The sequence below is a fragment of the Hyla sarda genome, unplaced genomic scaffold (assembly GCF_029499605.1).
Source record: "Hyla sarda isolate aHylSar1 unplaced genomic scaffold, aHylSar1.hap1 scaffold_3033, whole genome shotgun sequence".
Lineage (NCBI taxonomy): Eukaryota > Metazoa > Chordata > Amphibia > Anura > Hylidae > Hyla > Hyla sarda.
In genome coordinates this window covers 15,375-25,293 of record NW_026609752.1, presented here as the reverse complement: position 1 = coordinate 25,293, position 9,919 = coordinate 15,375, and the positions used below count along the sequence as shown (strand labels likewise).

Here is a 9,919-nt window from a genome sequence, read left to right as displayed (position 1 = left end):
AGGTGCGGCTGGTGTATGTAAGAAATAGAAAGCAGTGGGAACATAATGGACTGTGCTTGTCTATAGAGCTGACAATCTGTAGGTGCGGCTGGTGTATGTAAGAAATAGAAAGCAGTGGGAACATAATGGACTGTGCTTGTCTATAGAGCTGACAATCTGTAGGTGCGGCTGGTGTATGTAAGAAATAGAGAGCAGTGGGAACATAATGGACTGTGCTTGTCTATAGAGCTGACAATCTGTAGGTGCGGCTGGTGTATGTAAGAAATAGAGAGCAGTGGGAACATAATGGACTGTGCTTGTCTATAGAGCTGACAATCTGTAGGTGCGGCTGGTGTATGTAAGAAATAGAAAGCAGTGGGAACATAATGGACTGTGCTTGTCTATAGAGCTGACAATCTGTAGGTGCGGCTGGTGTATGTAAGAAATAGAAAGCAGTGGGAACATAATGGACTGTGCTTGTCTATAGAGCTGACAATCTGTAGGTGCGGCTGGTGTATGTAAGAAATAGAAAGCAGTGGGAACATAATGGACTGTGCTTGTCTATAGAGCTGACAATCTGTAGGTGCGGCTGGTGTATGTAAGAAATAGAAAGCAGTGGGAACATAATGGACTGTGCTTGTCTATAGAGCTGACAATCTGTAGGAGCGGCTGGTGTATGTAAGAAATAGAAAGCAGTGGGAACATAATGGACTGTGCTTGTCTATAGAGCTGACAATCTGTAGGAGCGGCTGGTGTATGTAAGAAATAGAGAGCAGTGGGGAACATAATGGACTGTGCTTGTCTATAGAGCTGACAATCTGTAGGTGCGGCTGGTGTATGTAAGAAATAGAGAGCAGTGGGAACATAATGGACTGTGCTTGTCTATAGAGCTGACAATCTGTAGGTGCGGCTGGTGTATGTAAGAAATAGAAAGCAGTGGGAACATAATGGACTGTGCTTGTCTATAGAGCTGACAATCTGTAGGTGCGGCTGGTGTATGTAAGAAATAGAGAGCAGTGGGAACATAATGGACTGTGCTTGTCTATAGAGCTGACAATCTGTAGGAGCGGCTGGTGTATGTAAGAAATAGAGAGCAGCAGGAACATAATGGACTGTGCTTGTCTATAGAGCTGACAATCTGTAGGTGCGGCTGGTGTATGTAAGAAATAGAAAGCAGCAGGAACATAATGGACTGTGCTTGTCTATAGAGCTGACAATCTGTAGGTGCGGCTGGTGTATGTAAGAAATAGAGAGCAGTGGGAACATAATGGACTGTGCTTGTCTATAGAGCTGACAATCTGTAGGTGCGGCTGGTGTATGTAAGAAATAGAGAGCAGTGGGAACATAATGGACTGTGCTTGTCTATAGAGCTGACAATCTGTAGGTGCGGCTGGTGTATGTAAGAAATAGAAAGCAGTGGGAACATAATGGACTGTGCTTGTCTATAGAGCTGACAATCTGTAGGTGCGGCTGGTGTATGTAAGAAATAGAGAGCAGTGGGAACATAATGGACTGTGCTTGTCTATAGAGCTGACAATCTGTAGGTGCGGCTGGTGTATGTAAGAAATAGAAAGCAGTGGGAACATAATGGACTGTGCTTGTCTATAGAGCTGACAATCTGTAGGTGCGGCTGGTGTATGTAAGAAATAGAAAGCAGTGGGAACATAATGGACTGTGCTTGTCTATAGAGCTGACAATCTGTAGGTGCGGCTGGTGTATGTAAGAAATAGAAAGCAGTGGGAACATAATGGACTGTGCTTGTCTATAGAGCTGACAATCTGTAGGTGCGGCTGGTGTATGTAAGAAATAGAAAGCAGCGGGAACATAATGGACTGTGCTTGTCTATAGAGCTGACAATCTGTAGGTGCGGCTGGTGTATGTAAGAAATAGAAAGCAGTGGGAACATAATGGACTGTGCTTGTCTATAGAGCTGACAATCTGTAGGTGCGGCTGGTGTATGTAAGAAATAGAGAGCAGTGGGAACATAATGGACTGTGCTTGTCTATAGAGCTGACAATCTGTAGGTGCGGCTGGTGTATGTAAGAAATAGAGAGCAGTGGGAACATAATGGACTGTGCTTGTCTATAGAGCTGACAATCTGTAGGTGCGGCTGGTGTATGTAAGAAATAGAAAGCAGTGGGAACATAATGGACTGTGCTTGTCTATAGAGCTGACAATCTGTAGGAGCGGCTGGTGTATGTAAGAAATAGAAAGCAGTGGGAACATAATGGACTGTGCTTGTCTATAGAGCTGACAATCTGTAGGAGCGGCTGGTGTATGTAAGAAATAGAAAGCAGTGGGAACATAATGGACTGTGCTTGTCTATAGAGCTGACAATCTGTAGGTGCGGCTGGTGTATGTAAGAAATAGAAAGCAGCGGGAACATAATGGACTGTGCTTGTCTATAGAGCTGACAATCTGTAGGTGCGGCTGGTGTATGTAAGAAATAGAAAGCAGTGGGAACATAATGGACTGTGCTTGTCTATAGAGCTGACAATCTGTAGGTGCGGCTGGTGTATGTAAGAAATAGAGAGCAGTGGGAACATAATGGACTGTGCTTGTCTATAGAGCTGACAATCTGTAGGTGCGGCTGGTGTATGTAAGAAATAGAGAGCAGTGGGAACATAATGGACTGTGCTTGTCTATAGAGCTGACAATCTGTAGGTGCGGCTGGTGTATGTAAGAAATAGAAAGCAGTGGGAACATAATGGACTGTGCTTGTCTATAGAGCTGACAATCTGTAGGAGCGGCTGGTGTATGTAAGAAATAGAAAGCAGTGGGAACATAATGGACTGTGCTTGTCTATAGAGCTGACAATCTGTAGGAGCGGCTGGTGTATGTAAGAAATAGAAAGCAGTGGGAACATAATGGACTGTGCTTGTCTATAGAGCTGACAATCTGTAGGTGCGGCTGGTGTATGTAAGAAATAGAAAGCAGCAGGAACATAATGGACTGTGCTTGTCTATAGAGCTGACAATCTGTAGGTGCGGCTGGTGTATGTAAGAAATAGAAAGCAGTGGGAACATAATGGACTGTGCTTGTCTATAGAGCTGACAATCTGTAGGAGCGGCTGGTGTATGTAAGAAATAGAAAGCAGTGGGAACATAATGGACTGTGCTTGTCTATAGAGCTGACAATCTGTAGGTGCGGCTGGTGTATGTAAGAAATAGAAAGCAGTGGGAACATAATGGACTGTGCTTGTCTATAGAGCTGACAATCTGTAGGTGCGGCTGGTGTATGTAAGAAATAGAAAGCAGTGGGGAACATAATGGACTGTGCTTGTCTATAGAGCTGACAATCTGTAGGAGCGGCTGGTGTATGTAAGAAATAGAAAGCAGTGGGAACATAATGGACTGTGCTTGTCTATAGAGCTGACAATCTGTAGGAGCGGCTGGTGTATGTAAGAAATAGAAAGCAGTGGGAACATAATGGACTGTGCTTGTCTATAGAGCTGACAATCTGTAGGAGCGGCTGGTGTATGTAAGAAATAGAGAGCAGCAGGAACATAATGGACTGTGCTTGTCTATAGAGCTGACAATCTGTAGGAGCGGCTGGTGTATGTAAGAAATAGAAAGCAGTGGGAACATAATGGACTGTGCTTGTCTATAGAGCTGACAATCTGTAGGAGCGGCTGGTGTATGTAAGAAATAGAAAGCAGTGGGAACATAATGGACTGTGCTTGTCTATAGAGCTGACAATCTGTAGGAGCGGCTGGTGTATGTAAGAAATAGAAAGCAGCAGGAACATAATGGACTGTGCTTGTCTATAGAGCTGACAATCTGTAGGTGCGGCTGGTGTATTCATCTCTTCTCTCCAGTCTTTAGTGTGGATTACAATGATGAGCTGGATCTCCTGGTCAGCGGATCAGCGGACAACACTGTGAAGATCTGGGCCTTATCTTCAGGAACATGTCTGAATACCCTCACCGGACACACCGAGTGGGTGACAAAGGTAGGTGTCTGCTGAGGGTTATACTTCTCTATAGATGAGATGGCTGTCCCCTGACGTTTGTGTACTTCGCTCCGGCAGGTGGTGTTACAGAAGTGTCAGGTGACATCGGTCCTGCACAGTCCTGGGGATTATATCCTACTGAGCGCTGACAAGTATGAGATTAAGGTAATACGGTAAAATCGTCCGGACAATATGTTACAGGCCTCAAGCCTAAGGCTGCACTGTACTCTTCCCGCATGCACCTATTCTAGCCAGCAGGGGGCAGCTATTGATGGTGATCCTTCTAAGGTCCCAGGGTCCCTGTCCTAATGCCTCAGTAGTGCAGCCTCAGGCTTGTGATCAGAGAGAGGAGATATTACTGTCCAGATATTTTCTTTGGTGGGGTCAATGTTTATGGTAAGTGGAAGGTGCAAGAATTCTGCTCTATATACTGAGGCTGGTTCGGTGCCATTTCCCACAGTATTGGATGGGTGCCGGGTACAATACTCTGGGTCAACCCTCCGAACACTCCCATGTCATGTGATGAACGGATGGGGGGCTGTGTGGGTGGGCACGTTCTTCATGATACTTGTATTCTGTTTCTTTCCAGATTTGGCCCATTGGCAGAGAGATAAATTGTAAGTGTCTGAAGACGCTGTACGTGTCAGATGATCGCAGCATCACTCTCCAGCCGCGGCTGCACTTTGACGGCAGATACATCGTCTGCAGCTCCGCCTTGGGTCTGTACCAGTGGGATTTTGCCAGCTATGACATCCTGCGGTAAATACTCCTGTGTTATATATAGGAGAGCAGCAGTGGCCCACAGGGGTGGTGGTGACATGGCAGGACGGCCCAGCTCTGTTAGTCCGATTCCACCACAGAAAGGCCAGAGCAAACAGAATATTTACCCAGCAGCCATAGTGAGAAGAGAAAGACAGCAATCTTCATGTGAAATCTGTGATACTACTGTAGAAGTGAGGGTCCCCTTTACATCCTGGGTCTGCTACCAAATGGATGTTGTGGAAGTGGCCCCTCAGCATCCAGCACCCTCAGTCAGCTATAGGCATAGGACCTGCACTAAGAAAGCAGTACATGGTCCGTGGTTCTGAGCCATTGGTGGTGGCGGTGTTATACAGACAGCCATGATCCTGCTGCGGGGGATGACTACTTCTCCTCAATATAATGGGGGGCGTTCTGCAGTGGATGTGGCCCCTCAGCATCCAGCACCCTCAGTCAGCTATAGGCATAGGACCTGCACTAAGAAAGCAGTACATGGTCCGTGGTTCTGAGCCATTGGTGGTGGCGGTGTTATACAGACGGCCATGATCCTGCTGCGGGGGATGACTACTTCTCCTCAATATAATGGGGGGCGTTCTGCAGTGGATGTGGCCCCTCAGCATCCAGCACCCTCAGTCAGCTATAGGCATAGGACCTGCACTAAGAAAGCAGTACATGGTCCGTGGTTCTGAGCCATTGGTGGTGGCGGTGTTATACAGACAGCCATGATCCTGCTGCGGGGGATGACTACTTCTCCTCAATATAATGGGGGGCGTTCTGCAGTGGATGTGGCCCCTCAGCATCCAGCACCCTCAGTCAGCTATAGGCATAGGACCTGCACTAAGAAAGCAGTACATGGTCCGTGGTTCTGAGCCATTGGTGGTGGCGGTGTTATACAGACAGCCATGATCCTGCTGCGGGGGATGACTACTTCTCCTCAATATAATGGGGGGCGTTCTGCAGTGGATGTGGCCCCTCAGCATCCAGCACCCTCAGTCAGCTATAGGCATAGGACCTGCACTAAGAAAGCAGTACATGGTCCGTGGTTCTGAGCCATTGGTGGTGGCGGTGTTATACAGACAGCCATGATCCTGCTGCGGGGGATGACTACTTCTCCTCATTATAATGGGGGGCGTTCTGCAGTGGATGTGGCCCCTCAGCATCCAGCACCCTCAGTCAGCTATAGGCATAGGACCTGCACTAAGAAAGCAGTACATGGTCCTTGGTTCTGAGCCATTGGTGGTGGCGGTGTTATACAGACAGCCATGATCCTGCTGCGGGGGATGACTACTTCTCCTCAATATAATGGGGGGCGTTCTGCAGTGGATGTGGCCCCTCAGCATCCAGCACCCTCAGTCAGCTATAGGCAGAGGACCTGCACTAAGAAAGCAGTACATGGTCCGTGGTTCTGAGCCATTGGTGGTGGCGGTGTTATACAGACGGCCATGATCCTGCTGCGGGGGATGACTACTTCTCCTCAATATAATGGGGGGCGTTCTGCAGTGGATGTGGCCCCTCAGCATCCAGCACCCTCAGTCAGCTATAGGCATAGGACCTGCACTAAGAAAGCAGTACATGGTCCGTGGTTCTGAGCCATTGGTGGTGGCGGTGTTATACAGACGGCCATGATCCTGCTGCGGGGGATGACTACTTCTCCTCAATATAATGGGGGCCGTTCTGCAGTGGATGTGGCCCCTCAGCATCCAGCACCCTCAGTCAGCTATAGGCATAGGACCTGCACTAAGAAAGCAGTACATGGTCCGTGGTTCTGAGCCATTGGTGGTGGCGGTGTTATACAGACAGCCATGATCCTGCTGCGGGGGATGACTACTTCTCCTCAATATAATGGGGGGCGTTCTGCAGTGGATGTGGCCCCTCAGCATCCAGCACCCTCAGTCAGCTATAGGCATAGGACCTGCACTAAGAAAGCAGTACATGGTCCGTGGTTCTGAGCCATTGGTGGTGGCGGTGTTATACAGACAGCCATGATCCTGCTGCGGGGGATGACTACTTCTCCTCAATATAATGGGGGGCGTTCTGCAGTGGATGTGGCCCCTCAGCATCCAGCACCCTCAGTCAGCTATAGGCATAGGACCTGCACTAAGAAAGCAGTACATGGTCCGTGGTTCTGAGCCATTGGTGGTGGCGGTGTTATACAGACGGCCATGATCCTGCTACGGGGGATGACTACTTCTCCTCATTATAATGGGGGGCGTTCTGCAGTGGATGTGGCCCCTCAGCATCCAGCACCCTCAGTCAGCTATAGGCATAGGACCTGCACTAAGAAAGCAGTACATGGTCCGTGGTTCTGAGCCATTGGTGGTGGCGGTGTTATACAGACAGCCATGATCCTGCTGCGGGGGATGACTACTTCTCCTCATTATAATGGGGGGCGTTCTGCAGTGGATGTGGCCCCTCAGCATCCAGCACCCTCAGTCAGCTATAGGCATAGGACCTGCACTAAGAAAGCAGTACATGGTCCGTGGTTCTGAGCCATTGGTGGTGGCGGTGTTATACAGACGGCCATGATCCTGCTGCGGGGGATGACTACTTCTCCTCAATATAATGGGGGGCGTTCTGCAGTGGAAGTGGCCCCTCAGCATCCAGCACCCTCAGTCAGCTATAGGCATAGGACCTGCACTAAGAAAGCAGTACATGGTCCGTGGTTCTGAGCCATTGGTGGTGGCGGTGTTATACAGACGGCCATGATCCTGCTGCGGGGGATGACTATTTCTCCTCAATATAATGGGGGGCGTTCTGCAGTGGATGTGGCCCCTCAGCATCCAGCACCCTCAGTCAGCTATAGGCAGAGGACCTGCACTAAGAAAGCAGTACATGGTCCGTGGTTCTGAGCCATTGGTGGTGGCGGTGTTATACAGACAGCCATGATCCTGCTGCGGGGGATGACTACTTCTCCTCAATATAATGGGGGGCGTTCTGCAGTGGATGTGGCCCCTCAGCATCCAGCACCCTCAGTCAGCTATAGGCATAGGACCTGCACTAAGAAAGCAGTACATGGTCCTTGGTTCTGAGCCATTGGTGGTGAGGGTGTTATACAGACAGCCATGATCCTGCTGCGGGGGACGACTACTTCTCCTCAATATAATGGGGAGCGTTCTGCAGTGGATGTGGCCCCTCAGCATCCAGCACCCTCAGTCAGCTATAGGCATAGGACCTGCACTAAGAAAGCAGTACATGGTCCGTGGTTCTGAGCCATTGGTGGTGGCGGTGTTATACAGACAGCCACGATCCTGCTGCGGGGGATGACTACTTCTCCTCAATATAATGGGGGGCGTTCTGCAGTGGATGTGGCCCCTCAGCATCCAGCACCCTCAGTCAGCTATAGGCATAGGACCTGCACTAAGAAAGCAGTACATGGTCCGTGGTTCTGAGCCATTGGTGGTGGCGGTGTTATACAGACGGCCATGATCCTGCTGCGGGGGATGACTACTTCTCCTCAATATAATGGGGGGCGTTCTGCAGTGGATGTGGCCCCTCAGCATCCAGCACCCTCAGTCAGCTATAGGCATAGGACCTGCACTAAGAAAGCAGTACATGGTCCGTGGTTCTGAGCCATTGGTGGTGGCGGTGTTATACAGACGGCCATGATCCTGCTGCGGGGGATGACTACTTCTCCTCATTATAATGGGGGGCGTTCTGCAGTGGATGTGGCCCCTCAGTATCCAGCACCCTCAGTCAGCTATAGGCATAGGACCTGCACTAAGAAAGCAGTACATGGTCCTTGGTTCTGAGCCATTGGTGGTGGCGGTGTTATACAGACGGCCATGATCCTGCTGCGGGGGATGACTACTTCTCCTCATTATAATGGGGGCCGTTCTGCAGTGGATGTGGCCCCTCAGCATCCAGCACCCTCAGTCAGCTATAGGCATAGGACCTGCACTAAGAAAGCAGTACATGGTCCGTGGTTCTGAGCCATTGGTGGTGGCGGTGTTATACAGACAGCCATGATCCTGCTGCGGGGGATGACTACTTCTCCTCATTATAATGGGGGCCGTTCTGCAGTGGATGTGGCCCCTCAGCATCCAGCACCCTCAGTCAGCTATAGGCATAGGACCTGCACTAAGAAAGCAGTACATGGTCCGTGGTTCTGAGCCATTGGTGGTGGCGGTGTTATACAGACGGCCATGATCCTGCTGCGGGGGATGACTACTTCTCCTCAATATAATGGGGGGCGTTCTGCAGTGGATGTGGCCCCTCAGTATCCAGCACCCTCAGTCAGCTATAGGCAGAGGACCTGCTCTAAGAAAGCAGTACATGGTTCTGAGCCATTGGTGGTGGCGGTGTTATACAGACGGCCATGATCCTGCTGCGGGGGGACATCATAGCGGGTGCGCTGTAATTCACTGTCCTGACTTGTCCGCTGCTCATTTCAGTCATTTCCTCTCTACTTTCAGAATCATCAAGACTCCGGATTCCACAAACCTTTCTCTGCTCAGTTTTGGAGACATTTTTGCCCTCCTTTTTGACAACCATCACCTGTACATCATGGACTTAAGGACTGAGAAGGTGATCAGCCGCTGGCCGCTTCCAGAGTACAGGAAGTCCAAGAGGGGCTCCAGCTTTTTGGCTGGAGAGGTGGCATGGCTGGATGGCCTGGACGGTAGCAATGATGTGGGGTTGGTGTTCGCCACCAGCATGCCCGACCACAGTATTCATTTGGTGTTGTGGAAGGAGAACGGCTGAGGGCGGAAGGCTCCGGCACCACATACTTTTAACAGGACGTTGAGACTAACGAATGAGCAACCACTGTCACAGCGAAATGTGCATGAACCAAAGTTCCCATCATGCAGTGCACAATCATTATCTTCTTTCACTTCCTTTGTGGGGAGTTCTCGGATGCTGCATGATAGTGGTCGCCTTTAGATATTTCCATTCTTCCCAGGAAGCCAACATTGTCCCTTCTCACCAGCCACATTCCTGGTTTTACAGAATATGATAAAGGGTTGGCCACCATATTGGCTCTGTGCTTTTGTACTGAAGTTTTTATACATGTAATCTATTTTAATACAGAAAAAGTCCTAACAATTTATAAGATAGTCTATGAGATGACTCTGCCAGGGGGAAGGGGATCGGCATATGAGCAACGGAGGATTCTGGAGCAGCTGCCACCGCCTGGAACTTGTGGAGGAGAAGGTCAGTATATAAGGAGAGTACCAGATGATACCGGAGTAATATGTAGTGTAGAGGAGGTCAGTATATAAGGAGAGCACTA

At 49.5% G+C, this 9,919-nt stretch overlaps 1 protein-coding gene across 1 annotated transcript; it reads left to right on the top strand.

Annotated features, from left to right (window-relative positions):
* Positions 1–3,796: 3,796 nt before the first annotated feature.
* On the top strand, positions 3,797–9,660 carry LOC130327901 (F-box/WD repeat-containing protein 2; the record flags this gene model as incomplete). The annotated part of the gene is given in 4 exon segments (XM_056553425.1): positions 3,797–3,930; positions 4,009–4,095; positions 4,520–4,689; positions 9,102–9,660. Coding segments are annotated over 4 exon segments (680 nt in total), but the record flags the coding sequence as incomplete, so codon positions are not given.
* Positions 9,661–9,919: the final 259 nt, after the last annotated feature.